The 14130-nt window shown below is 50.1% G+C and overlaps 1 protein-coding gene across 10 annotated transcripts; it reads left to right on the forward strand.

Annotated features, from left to right (window-relative positions):
* The first annotated feature begins 2004 nt into the window (after window positions 1-2004).
* Window positions 2005-13914, forward strand: LOC138799943 (gastrula zinc finger protein XlCGF26.1-like). 10 transcript variants are annotated; one of them, XM_069981738.1, is made up of 7 exons: window positions 2318-2454; window positions 7511-7572; window positions 9840-9895; window positions 10274-10406; window positions 10549-10700; window positions 10778-10883; window positions 12448-13914. In XM_069981738.1, the coding sequence occupies exons 4-7, from the start codon at window positions 10376-10378 to the stop codon at window positions 13545-13547; spliced, it is 1389 nt and encodes a 462-aa protein (XP_069837839.1). In that variant the 5' UTR covers window positions 2318-2454; window positions 7511-7572; window positions 9840-9895; window positions 10274-10375; the 3' UTR covers window positions 13548-13914. The 10 variants fall into 10 exon arrangements, with proteins under 10 accessions (XP_069837843.1, XP_069837835.1, XP_069837845.1 ...); XM_069981739.1 differs by having other exon boundaries at window positions 2318-2443; XM_069981742.1 differs by lacking the exons at window positions 2318-2454; window positions 7511-7572 and adding an exon at window positions 2005-2071 and having other exon boundaries at window positions 10252-10406.
* Window positions 13915-14130: the final 216 nt, after the last annotated feature.

Here is a 14130-nt window from a genome sequence, read left to right on the forward strand (position 1 = left end):
GGACTGGGATTGAGAAGCACTGACCTATCGGATCGCATGTCTTAATAGAAGTATATGGAATCTGTGTGTGGGGCGCGCTGCCAGGTCAGAGTGGGAGGAGTCGTCTGTGGGGACGCGCTGCCAGGTCCGAGTGGGAGGGGTCGTCTGTGGGGACGCGCTGCCAGGTCAGAGTGGGAGGGGTCGTCTGTGGGGACGCGCTGCCAGGTCAGAGTGGGAGGGGTCGTCTGTGGGGACGCGCTGCCAGGTCAGAGTGGGAGGAGTCGTCTGTGGGGACGCGCTGCCAGGTCCGAGTGGGAGGGGTCGTCTGTGGGGACGCGCTGCCAGGTCTCTGGTGTTATGGGATTCTGGGGGGGGGGGCATTATATCTGGAATCGGTGACATCTGCTATATGCTGCTATGGTGACATCACTGATTATAGGGCTGTATATGTATATATATATATATATATATATATATATATATATACCAGCAGACAGGCTCAGTACTGCCTCATCCTATCCCCACTATGCTGCGCATGTCAGATGATATACTGAGGGGACAGCGGCCTCTAATGCAGCAAATATACAGCCCTGTGAGCCCCCCAGAGAGGCAGAACGTCACATAACACTACAGAACCCCCCCATCTGCAGAGCATTGCATAACACTACAGACCCCCCCCCCCAGAGAGGCAGAACGCCACATAACACTACAGAACCCCCTCCCCAGAGAGGCAGAACGTCACATAACACTACAGAACCCCCCCATCTGCAGAGCATTGCATAACACTACAGAACCCCCCCCCCCAGAGAGGCAGAACGTCACATAACACTACAGAACCCCCTCCCCAGAGAGGCAGAACGTCACATAACACTACAGAACCCCCCCATCTGCAGAGCATTGCATAACACTACAGACCCCCCCCCCCAGAGAGGCAGAACGCCACATAACACTACAGAACCCCCCCATCTGCAGAGCATTGCATAACACTACAGACCCCCCCAGAGAGGCAGAACGTCACATAACACTACAGAACCCCCCCCATCTGCAGAGCATTGCATAACACTACAGACCCCCCCAGAGAGGCAGAACGCCACATAACACTACAGACACCCCCATCTGCAGAGCATTGCATAACACTACAGACCCCCCCCCCCCGAGAGGCAGAACGTCACATAACACTACAGAACCCCCCCCCCATCTGCAGAGCATTGCATAACACTACAGAACCCCCCCCCCCCCAGAGAGGCAGAACGTCACATAACACTACAGAACCCCCCCATCTGCAGAGCATTGCATAACACTACAGACCCCCCCAGAGAGGCAGAACGTCACATAACACTACAGACCCCCCCCCCCTCCCCCAGAGGCAGAACGTCACATAACACTACAGAACCCCCCCCATCTGCAGAGCATTGCATAACACTACAGAACCCCCCCCCCCAGAGAGGCAGAACGTCACATAACACTACAGACTCTCCCATCTGCAGAGCATTGCATAACACTACAGCCAGACCCCCCCCCCAATCTGCAGAGCATTGCATAACACTACAGACCCCCCCCTCCCCCAGAGGCAGAACGTCACATAACACTACAGAACCCCCCCCATCTGCAGAGCATTGCATAACACTACAGACCCCCCATATGCAGAGCATCGCATAACACTACAGACCCCCCCATCTGCAGAGCATCGCATAACACTACAGACCCCCCCATCTGCAGAGCATCGCATAACACTACAGCCAGACCCCTATCCTGCAGAGCATTGCATAACACTACAGCCAGACCCCTATCCTGCAGAGCATTGCATAACACTACAGCCAGACCCCTATCCTGCAGAGCATTGCATAACACTACAGCCAGATCCCTGCAGAGCATTGCACCCAGACAGTGGTCACCCCTGATGCACAGAGCGCTTCCACTGATAGGAAAGCCCGGGAGCACAGCCGACTGGCCATAGCCCCGCCCACGCTGGTCACAGAGGCATGACGTCATCAAAGGTCCTTCAGAGTTCAGGGGTTTAGCACTTCCCGCTCCGGGGCGGTGACGTCATCAGTGTGCGCGGGCTGTGTCGGGATGAGGACGAGGCGGAGCGGTGAGTGTGACCGGAGCTATCACCGGTGTCTAGTGACCCTCTGCCTGGATATTACACTGGTATGACTGGTGATATAGTCTAGTGACTGGTGACGTCACCGCCCTTCCATTATATTGTGCTCGGGTTTCCTATAGCAAAACGAATTTCTTGTAGCGCGGAGCAACCAATCAGAGCTCAGCTCTCTGCGCCTATGGTGCTCTGGTGAACAAGCTGAGCTCTGATTGGTTGCTATGGGCAACAGTCTATATATGGGTAGCCTGCCCATTTACCCCTCTGCCATTGTTCCCCACCAGTTGCTGAACTACAACTCTCATGATGGCTTTACTGAAAGAGTAGTAGATATTTGGAGGAAACATACAGCAGATGTGACTGGTGAATGGACAGTGAGTGTGTGTGACCCCAGGTGTATACGCGCCCCTCCCCCCGATGTATACGTGCCCCTCCCCCGATGTATACGTGCCCCTCCCCCGACCCCCGGTGTATACGCGCCCCTCCCCCTCCCCCCGGTGTATACGTGCCCCTCCCCCTCCCCCCGGTGTATACGCGCCCCTCCCCCGACCCCCGGTGTATACGCGCCCCTCCCCCGACCTCGGTGTATACGTGCCCCTCCCCCGACCCCCGCTGTATACCTGCCCCTCCCCCGACCTCGGTGTATACGTGCCCCTCCCCCCCCCCGGTGTATACGTGCCCCTCCCCTGACCCCCGGTGTATACGTGCCCCTCCCCCGACCCCCGGTGTATACTTGCCCCTCCCCCGACCTCCGGTGTATACGTGCCCCTCCCCCGACCTCCGGTGTATACGTGCCCCTCCCCCCCCGGTGTATACGTGCCCCCCCCCCCCCCCGGTGTATACGTGCCCCCCCCCCCGGTGTATACGTGCCCCTCCCCCGACCCCCGGTGTATACGTGCCCCTCCCCCGACCTCCGGTGTATACGTGCCCCTCCCCCGACCTCCGGTGTATACGTGCCCCTCCCCCGACCTCCGGTGTATACGTGCCCCTCCCCCGACCTCCGGTGTATACGTGCCCCTCCCCCCGACCTCCGGTGTATACGTGCCCCTCCCCCCGGTGTATACGTGCCCCTCCCCCGACCTCCGGTGTATACGTGCCCCTCCCCCCGACCTCCGGTGTATACGTGCCCCTCCCCCCGACCTCCGGTGTATACGTGCCCCTCCCCCGACCTCCGGTGTATACGTGCCCCTCCCCCGACCTCCGGTGTATACGTGCCCCTCCCCCCGACCTCCGGTGTATACGTGCCCCTCCCCCCGGTGTATACGTGCCCCTCCCCCCGGTGTATACGTGCCCCTCCCCCCGGTGTATACGTGCCCCTCCCCCCGGTGTATACGTGCCCCTCCCCCGACCCCCGGTGTATATGTACCCCGACCCCCGGTGTATACGCGCACCTCCCCCGACCCCTGGTGTATACGTGCCCCTCCCCCCGACCTCCGGTGTATACGTGCCCCTCCCCCCGGTGTATACGTGCCCCTCCCCCCGGTGTATACGTGCCCCTCCCCCGACCCCCGGTGTATACGTGCCCCCTACTGTACAACCCACCATCCACGCTCACAATAATGTTTAGATACTGAGCACTGGGACCCTAAAAGTGTTTGAGAACAAAAGCAAAACTTCCCTTGAAAATACAGTTTGAATTCCAAGCAGTTTGAGAGCGGAGGGAGCAGTTGTAGACATGTGACTGGAGGAGTGTTGGAGGGGGTGTACATCTCACCTAGGTTACTACACAGCGTCAGATGGTAAGTCCAGGAGGGATCTGTGCTCAGCAGTGTTATGCTGCTGAGCTATTATATATTGTTGCTGGGCCTGGACTTACATGGAATGGCAGGTAGGTTTGGTAAAGGAGGGTAAAAGCTCTGCAGAGGCTGCAGGTGGTTGCTCTCAGCCAGGAGGGATCAGCCTGGGTGTGTTTGGGGTAAGGGTGCGTTTACACAGAAAGATTTATCTGACAGATTTTGGAAGCCAAAGCCAGGAATGGATTTAAAAAGAGGATAGATCCCAGTCTTTCCTTTATGACCTGATCCCTGTGATCTCCACGGCTGGAGCTAATATACGCCGTGTTATATAGTGTCAGATAGGTGAGAGACGCCGCCATGTTATATAGTGTCAGATAGGTGAGAGACGCCGCCATGTTATATAGTGTCAGATAGGTGAGAGACGCCGCCATGTTATATAGTGTCAGATAGGTGAGAGACGCCGCCATGTTATATAGTATCAGATAGGTGAGAGACGCCGCCATGTTATATAGTGTCAGATAGGTGAGAGACGCCGCCATGTTATATAGTGTCAGATAGGTGAGAGACGCCGCCATGTTATATAGTGTCAGATAGGTGAGAGACGCCATGTTATATAGTGTCAGATAGGTGAGAGACGCCGCCATGTTATATAGTGTCAGATAGGTGAGAGACGCCGCCATGTTATATAGTGTCAGATAGGTGACAGACGCCGCCATGTTATATAGTGTCAGATAGGTGAGAGACGCCATGTTATATAGTGTCAGATAGGTGAGAGACGCCGCCGTGTTATATAGTGTCAGATAGGTGAGAGACGCCGCCGTGTTATATAGTGTCAGATAGGTGAGAGACGCCGCCATGTTATATAGTGTCAGATAGGTGAGAGACGCCGCCATGTTATATAGTGTCAGATAGGTGAGAGACGCCGCCATGTTATATAGTGTCAGATAGGTGAGAGACGCCGCCTTGTTATATAGTGTCAGATAGGTGAGAGACGCCGCCATGTTATATAGTGTCAGATAGGTGAGAGACGCCGCCATGTTATATAGTGTCAGATAGGTGAGAGACGCCGCCATGTTATATAGTGTCAGATAGGTGAGAGACGCCGCCATGTTATATAGTGTCAGATAGGTGAGAGACGCCATGTTATATAGTGTCAGATAGGTGAGAGACGCCGCCATGTTATATAGTGTCAGATAGGTGAGAGACGCCGCCATGTTATATAGTGTCAGATAGGTGAGAGACGCCGCCATGTTATATAGTGTCAGATAGGTGAGAGACGCCGCCATGTTATATAGTGTCAGATAGGTGAGAGACGCCATGTTATATAGTGTCAGATAGGAGAGAGACGCCGCCATGTTATATAGTGTCAGATAGGTGAGAGACGCCGCCATGTTATATAGTGTCAGATAGGTGAGAGACGCCGCCATGTTATATAGTGTCAGATAGGTGAGAGACGCCGCCATGTTATATAGTGTCAGATAGGTGAGAGACGCCATGTTATATAGTGTCAGATAGGTGAGAGACGCCGCCATGTTATATAGTGTCAGATAGGTGACAGACGCCGCCATGTTATATAGTGTCAGATAGGTGAGAGACGCCGCCATGTTATATAGTGTCAGATAGGTGAGAGACGCCATGTTATATAGTGTCAGATAGGTGAGAGACGCCATGTTATATAGTGTCAGATAGGTGAGAGACGCCGCCGTGTTATATAGTGTCAGATAGGTGAGAGACGCCATGTTATATAGTGTCAGATAGGTGACAGACGCCGCCATGTTATATAGTGTCAGATAGGTGACAGACGCCGCCATGTTATATAGTGTCAGATAGGTGACAGACGCCGCCATGTTATATAGTGTCAGATAGGTGACAGACGCCGCCATGTTATATAGTGTCAGATAGGTGAGAGACGCCGCCATGTTATATAGTGTCAGATAGGAGAGAGACGCCGCCATGTTATATAGTGTCAGATAGGTGAGAGACGCCATGTTATATAGTGTCAGATAGGTGAGAGACGCCGCCATGTTATATAGTGTCAGATAGGTGAGAGACGCCATGTTATATAGTGTCAGATAGGTGAGAGACGCCATGTTATATAGTGTCAGATAGGTGAGAGACGCCGCCGTGTTATATAGTGTCAGATAGGTGAGAGACGCCATGTTATATAGTGTCAGATAGGTGACAGACGCCGCCATGTTATATAGTGTCAGATAGGTGACAGACGCCGCCATGTTATATAGTGTCAGATAGGTGACAGACGCCGCCATGTTATATAGTGTCAGATAGGTGACAGACGCCGCCATGTTATATAGTGTCAGATAGGTGAGAGACGCCGCCATGTTATATAGTGTCAGATAGGTGAGAGACGCCGCCATGTTATATAGTGTCAGATAGGTGAGAGACGCCATGTTATATAGTGTCAGATAGGTGAGAGACACCATGTTATATAGTGTCAGATAGGTGAGAGACGCCATGTTATATAGTGTCAGATAGGTGAGAGACGCCGCCATGTTATATAGTGTCAGATAGGTGAGAGACGCCGCCATGTTATATAGTGTCAGATAGGTGAGAGACGCCGCCATGTTATATAGTGTCAGATAGGTGAGAGACGCCGCCATGTTATATAGTGTCAGATAGGTGAGAGACGCCGCCATGTTATATAGTGTCAGATAGGTGAGAGACGCCGCCATGTTATATAGTGTCAGATAGGTGAGAGACGCCGCCGTGTTATATAGTGTCAGATAGGTGAGAGACGCCGCCGTGTTATATAGTGTCAGATAGGTGAGAGACGCCGCCATGTTATATAGTGTCAGATAGGTGAGAGACGCCATGTTATATAGTGTCAGATAGGTGAGAGACGCCATGTTATATAGTGTCAGATAGGTGAGAGACGCCGCCATGTTATATAGTGTCAGATAGGTGAGAGACGCCATGTTATATAGTGTCAGATAGGTGAGAGACACCATGTTATATAGTGTCAGATAGGTGAGAGACGCCGCCATGTTATATAGTGTCAGATAGGTGAGAGACGCCGCCATGTTATATAGTGTCAGATAGGTGACAGACGCCGCCATGTTATATAGTGTCAGATAGGTGAGAGACGCCATGTTATATAGTGTCAGATAGGTGAGAGACGCCATGTTATATAGTGTCAGATAGGTGAGAGACGCCATGTTATATAGTGTCAGATAGGTGAGAGACGCCGCCGTGTTATATAGTGTCAGATAGGTGAGAGACGCCGCCATGTTATATAGTGTCAGATAGGTGAGAGACGCCGCCATGTTATATAGTGTCAGATAGGTGAGAGACGCCATGTTATATAGTGTCAGATAGGTGAGAGACGCTGCCATGTTATATAGTGTCAGATAGGTGAGAGACGCCGCCATGTTATATAGTGTCAGATAGGTGAGAGACGCCGCCATGTTATATAGTGTCAGATAGGTGAGAGACGCCATGTTATATAGTGTCAGATAGGTGAGAGACGCCATGTTATATAGTGTCAGATAGGTGAGAGACGCCGCCATGTTATATAGTGTCAGATAGGTGAGAGACGCCGCCATGTTATATAGTGTCAGATAGGTGAGAGACGCCGCCATGTTATATAGTGTCAGATAGGTGAGAGACGCCGCCATGTTACAGGTTTTCCTGGGTATCTTACTGGATTCAAACAGACAAATGTCCTTCCTCCATCCAGAGAAGAAAACATCTTTAATCAAGCGGATCAGTCTCTTTAAGAAGAAGGACTCTTTTTGCATGGTAAGGGAAGCCATGTCGATCTTAGGGTCCATGATGACCTGTACTCCGCAGTCCCCTGGAGCTAAGCTCATTCAAGGACTCTACAGACATCAATCCTTACGTCCTAAAACAGCTGGGATTCAGGACAAGGTAATGTTTCTATCCAGAAAGGTGAAACAGTCTCTCTGCTGGTGGACAACATCCGCCAACTTAGAGAAAGGAGTACATTGGAATCCAGTTCCAAAAATTGTCCTGTCCACAGATGCAAGTGAATCCAGTTGGGGAGCATATGTGGACTTTCTTCTCTTACATGGGAATTGGTCCTCAAGAACTTCCAGGAAATCATAAAATTTCAGGAAACTAAAAGCTGTCCTGATATAATTGAAAACGGCAGAACCTATGCTTGAAGTCTCGCACGTCCACATACTCTCAATGTGACAACTTTCGCCCATCTATGGCATCAAGAAAATCCAAAATAAAAGTCTCTTCAGATAATTTCAGAACAGATCTTTGCCTGGGCAGAGAGACATCTCCTTTCCTTATCAGCGACCCATATCAAGGGAACAGACAATGTCCAAGTGGACTTTCTAAGCAGACATACTATTTACCCGGGGGAATGGTGTCTGAAAAAGAACTCCCAGAAGTGGACCTCTTTGCCACTTGACGGAGCAGGAAACTAAAAAACTTCTTTTCCCTAGATCCTAGAGATGGGGCACTAGGAATGGCTGCTTTAGCCCATCCCTGGAGATTCAAGATAGCCTATGCCTTTCCTCCCATTCCATTAATTGCCAAGATTCTACAGAAAATCATGCCAGAACAAGTGGAAGTAATTCTTCTGACACAATTTTGGCAAAAGAGCACTTGGTTTGGTCTCCTTCAGTCCTTGACTCTGGAACCACCAATACACCTCCCACGTCTACCGAACCTTCTGCATCAGGGTCCCCTAAATCACCCCAACCTGGTGGTATACCTAATATACCTAAAGGTTTGGAAAGTTTTCTCTTCTCCGCCTTTTCTAGCAGAACCAAATATTCCTTTGATTCTTGACGTCCTACAAGCAGGATTAAAGAAGTGATATGTAGAAAAGAAGGCAGCAAGGTGCACTCACCATTTTGCAGTTGTGTAGCTTTTATTTAGGATTAAAATTCAATCCATGCGGGTAATGTGGACGCCAACACCCTCCACTGGGATGACAGCCGTTTCACGCCAGGAGAGGAGACATTCTAGCATCTTCTGTGAGCACACGGCTCCTGTACAGCTCTGCAGGCGGATTCCTGGGATCTTCTTACTTGTGCGCCGTTTGAGCCACTATCAGAGTCAGGTATTAAAATACTTTCTTGGAAGACGTCTTTTCTTGTGGCAATTGTCAGCTTGCCGTGTGAGTGAAATCCAAGCCTTCACGATCAGAGAGCCTTACTTCATACTACGGTCGGATTGTATAGTGCTTGAAACAGATCTGAGTTTCTTACCAAAAGTAGTTACCAATTTTCATCGGTCACAAGATGTTATATTGCGAATGTGAATTCACAGCAAAATCCGCTATGGATACCTCTCCTGTCAGTGTCAATGTGATAACATACCCTGCGAACTCGCAGCATGAAATCTGTTGCGGATACGTTACGTGTGAATCTAGCGTTAGGGTGCCTTCACACCTACCGTATCGCAGTAGAAAATCCGCAGCAGATCCGCAGCAGATTTAACTGAATGAATGAACACAGCATCAAATCCACACTTACAAATCTGCTGTGGATCCGCAGCGGATTTGACTGTGTGTATTTAATGCTGTGTTCATTCATTTAGTTAAATCTGCAGCGGATTTTCTACTGCGATACGGTAGGTGTGAAGGCACCCTTAAGGAGTTATTTCTCGCTGGATCAAGATTGCAACCTCTAGAGTCATATAAATTAATGAACTTACCCTTACCGGTAAAAGCTAACTCTACTAGAGCAGTATCCACCTCATGAGCGGAGAGATTCTGCTCTTCTATTGAACTCCTCACATGTTCACCAGACACTATAGGCTGCAACTACAGTGGAACGAAGAGCTCGCCTTCAGCAGGAAAGTCCTGTGTCCCACCCTAACATAAATTGTTGGTGTTCTCCTGTGGTGCCGTCATGACATTGAGGAGAGAAAATAGTATTAGTCTTACTGGTAAGATGGTTTCTCCGAAGCCTTCGTGACAGCACCAACATCCCTCCCTATTACTGATACTCATGTGGTCATAATTCACTGGTGAGAGTGGGAAGGGGCTTTTAACCTCTCGTGTTTGTGCTTTTCCTGTCCCTTAGGGCCTGAGTTCCTCCTGTGGTGTCGTCATAAAGGTTTCACAGAAACCGTCTTACAGGTAAGACTAATACTATTTTCTGGTTTTAATAAATAAGGGGCTTAGATTGATCAAAAGTAAAATATATTGATGAGAAATGCTTATGTAATTAAGATGAAAATTTAATGAGTCTGAGTCTCCAGTACATTTTTTCCAACTCCGACCAAAACTAACTCTGACTCCACAGTCCTGCTAGTACAGCGCTTTGGCGCACGGAGGGCTGGACTACCGCCTCTTCACAATATCAGCTGTGCGTGCAGGTCAGGGGGCGGATTGGTGCACTGTGCCTTATTACCACATGGATTAACATACAAACTGCATAAAAACCAGCGAATGGCACCTGAGTAAATCTAGGTTTTGCCTTACAAATAAAATAGATCTGTGTGTTCCCCGAAACAGGATTATGCAGCGTAAGAAATCCGTAAATATTTACCATCCAGAGCCTCCATCCACAGCACTGGTCCATGTGGAAGAGCAAAGAGGTCGAATACAAGCATCATAATGGAGGACCAGAACCCCCCCACATCGCCAGGTACCCACAGCCTGTTACTACACATTGATTTTATAAAGCTATTATCATGTGTACTCACACAAACCCTTAGAGTATATGAAAGTGAGTCTGGTCACTAGAGGGAAATGGTTATTCCAGCAGTAACAATGATTTTCTCCTGCAGATGGATCCAGTACGAGTGAATCTCCGGAGAGAGGTCGGAGCCCTTCTTATTCTGACAATTGGTCAGATGGTGATGATCTGCAGGATGATGATGGTAGTGATGATCTGCAGGATGATGATGATGGTGGTGGTGATGATCTGCAGGATGATGAGGTACGGCCTTGGAGTAGGGGTGCGGTAGAGATTCATGGCGTTGTCCGTTCTCATCTCATCAGATGCTTCTCTTCTAGGTGGATGAACTGGTGATTGTTAAAGTGGAAGATACAGAAGGTGATGAGGAGTACATGACTGGTGACGTGCAATACAATGAGGATTACACCATCGATATCAGCCAAGGTAAATATCAACCCAGGGAGCTGACGCCTCATAACATTATGTGACGGCTGCTCCTCCAGTGTGTGTGTGTGTGTATAAATATATATCTTTCTATCTCCCCCGGTGTCTTACCTAGCATGGAACCTCTTCCTTTCCCTGCGGTCTTTAGTGTCATACCCGGCCTCTGTCTCCCTCTCTTGGTGTCATATCCAGCCTCTGCCACATGGAGCGGCTGCTGCTGGAGGCTGGGGGACCTCACATGGAGCGGCTGCTGCTGGAGGCTGGGGGACCTCACATGGAGCGGCTGCTGCTGGAGGCTGGGGGACCTCACATGGAGCGGCTGCTGCTGGAGACTGGGGGACCTCACATGGAGCGGCTGCTGCTGGAGACTGGGGGACCTCACATGGAGCGGCTGCTGCTGGAGACTGGGGGACCTCACATGGAGCGGCTGCTGCTGGAGACTGGGGGACCTCACATGGAGCGGCTGCTGCTGGAGACTGGGGGACCTCACATGGAGCGGCTGCTGGATACTGGGGGACCTCACATGGAGCGGCTGCTGCTGGAGACTGGGGGACCTCACATGGAGCGGCTGCTGCTGGAGACTGGGGGACCTCACATGGAGCGGCTGCTGCTGGAGACTGGGGGACCTCACATGGAGCGGCTGCTGGAGACCGGGGGACCTCACATGGAGCGGCTGCTGCTGGAGACTGGGGGACCTCACATGGAGCGGCTGCTGGAGACTGGGGGACCTCACATGGAGCGGCTGCTGCTGCTGGAGACTGGGGGACCTCACATGGAGCGGCTGCTGGAGACTGGGGGACCTCACATGGAGCGGCTGCTGCTGCTGGAGACTGGGGGACCTCACATGGAGCGGCTGCTGCTGGAGACTGGGGGACCTCACATGGAGCTGCTGCTGGAGACTGGGGGACCTCACATGGAGCGGCTGCTGCTGGAGACTGGGGGACCTCACATGGAGCGGCTGCTGCTGGAGACTGGGGGACCTCACATGGAGCGGCTGCTGGAGACTGGGGGACCTCACATGGAGCGGCTGCTGCTGGAGACTGGGGGACCTCACATGGAGCGGCTGCTGGAGACTGGGGGACCTCACATGGAGCGGCTGCTGCTGGAGACTGGGGGACCTCACATGGAGCGGCTGCTGCTGGAGACTGGGGGACCTCACATGGAGCGGCTGCTGCTGGAGACTGGGGGACCTCACATGGAGCGGCTGCTGGAGGCTGGGGGACCTCACATGGAGCTGCTGCTGGAGACTGGGGGACCTCACATGGAGCGGCTGCTGCTGGAGACTGGGGGACCTCACATGGAGCGGCCACGGCTGCTGGAGCGGGATAGTGGTGGTGTTTGGGGGGTTCTGACACTGTGATTAGCACACTATAAAGCCATCTTCCAGCAGGATTTGTTGTTGGCTGATGTAGGGGCTTGTTCTGCTGAGGATGTAGATACATTTTATTGTATGCGAGATAATGAATACTTATTTTCATTAAAACGTCTCTGTAATGAAATGGATTGGTACTTATTGGTATTAATCGTTTCTAATGGGTTTTTTTGTGTTAATTAATTTCATCAGATGGAGAAAGTAGTGATAAACCATCAGACTTCAAGGCTGAAGAGAATGAAGGAGAATCCCCCAGTAGCCCACTGGACTATGTTAACCATGAAGGTGCTTCTCCAGACATACTGAAGTCAGACGCCACTTGTGATACCTTCTTTCCTTGCATTGAATGTGGCAAATGTTTTAGCCAAAGAATAAATCTCATGAGACATCAGAAGACCCATAAAGGAGAAAAGCCATTCCCATGTTCCATGTGTGGGAAGTGCTTCAGTCATAAGCAGGATGTGGTTCGGCACCAAAGAATCCATACGGGAGAGCGGCCGTTTCCGTGCTCTGAATGTGGAAAGTCGTTTTCGCAGAAATCTGTCCTCATTCAACACCAGAGGATTCACAATGGGGAAAAACCCTTTTCCTGTTCTGAATGTGGCCGTAGTTTTACACAAAAATCTATTCTTATAAAACATCAAAAAGTTCACACAGAGGAAAGACCATTTACCTGTCCCATGTGCGGAAAATGCTTTACAAGGAAATCTGTCCTGCTTGAGCATCAGCGCAGCCACTTCAGTGAGAATCCCTTCCCTTGTCTGGATTGTGGCCAGTTCTTTGTGAATAAATGTGATCTTGAAGAACATCAGGTCATTCACAATAGTGAGAAGCCTTTTTCGTGCTCTCAGTGCGACAAATACTTCAAATTCAAATCTGATCTTGTCCGACACGAGAGAATCCACACGGGGGAGAAACCGTTTTCCTGTCCAGAGTGCGGGAAATGTTTTTCACAGAAATCAGATGTTGTCATACACCAGAGAATTCATAGAGGAGAGAAGCCTTTCCCCTGTGAGGAATGTGGAAAATCCTTTACCCAGAAGTCTGTTCTCCTCAATCATCAGATAATGCACACAGGACAGAAGCCATTTTCCTGCAATGAATGTGGAAAGTTTTTTACTAGAAAATCCAATCTGATTAAACATCAGTCCATGCACACGGGCGTGAAGCCGTTTTCGTGTTCTGACTGTGGTAAAAGTTTTACGCGGAGATCTCGTTTCATCAAACATCAGGAAAATCACAGAAAACCTGACGAGCTAGACGCCAGAACTCCTAAAATCCCGTTGCAGTAATCTGAGGCTGGCAGCTGTGCCTCGCTGAGGCTTCTATATGATGTGCGTTATACGCTGTGCTCTTCTACCACCCCTGGATTTCGCTGACCAGAACTCCTCAGCCTTCTCATTGGTTACTCAGATTTGTTTTGTCATTAGACTGATTTAAAAAAAATTAATAAACTGCTTTTAAAAGAATTAACAAGAATTAAAAATGATGGCGCCCTCGAAGCCATAACACAATATGTAGATTGTGAAAAAAAAAAAAATCTGATTTTATTATGAGATTTGCAATGCTATGTACACTGTTGACTTGCAGGATTGTAGTGTTGGTTCATGTTTGTCCATATCCATTTCATGTTGAATGAATTATACTGATTAGGTTTTATTGGGTTCTTCAATGCGTATTCCATTTTACTGGTCCGCCCCCATGAATGTGACGTAGTGGAGAACCCAGATCAACACCCTTGACCAGCCTTTATCTATAAGACCAGGTTCTAAGGCACAGAAACTACTATTCACAAATTCAGTTTTTTTCTTTTTCCATCAAACAGATACAAAAACATTCAAACAGCTCACAGGGAAATAAAAACCTATGTGAAAT

This window comes from Dendropsophus ebraccatus, chromosome 8 (assembly GCF_027789765.1).
Source record: "Dendropsophus ebraccatus isolate aDenEbr1 chromosome 8, aDenEbr1.pat, whole genome shotgun sequence".
In the NCBI taxonomy this organism is placed as follows: Eukaryota; Metazoa; Chordata; class Amphibia; order Anura; family Hylidae; genus Dendropsophus; species Dendropsophus ebraccatus.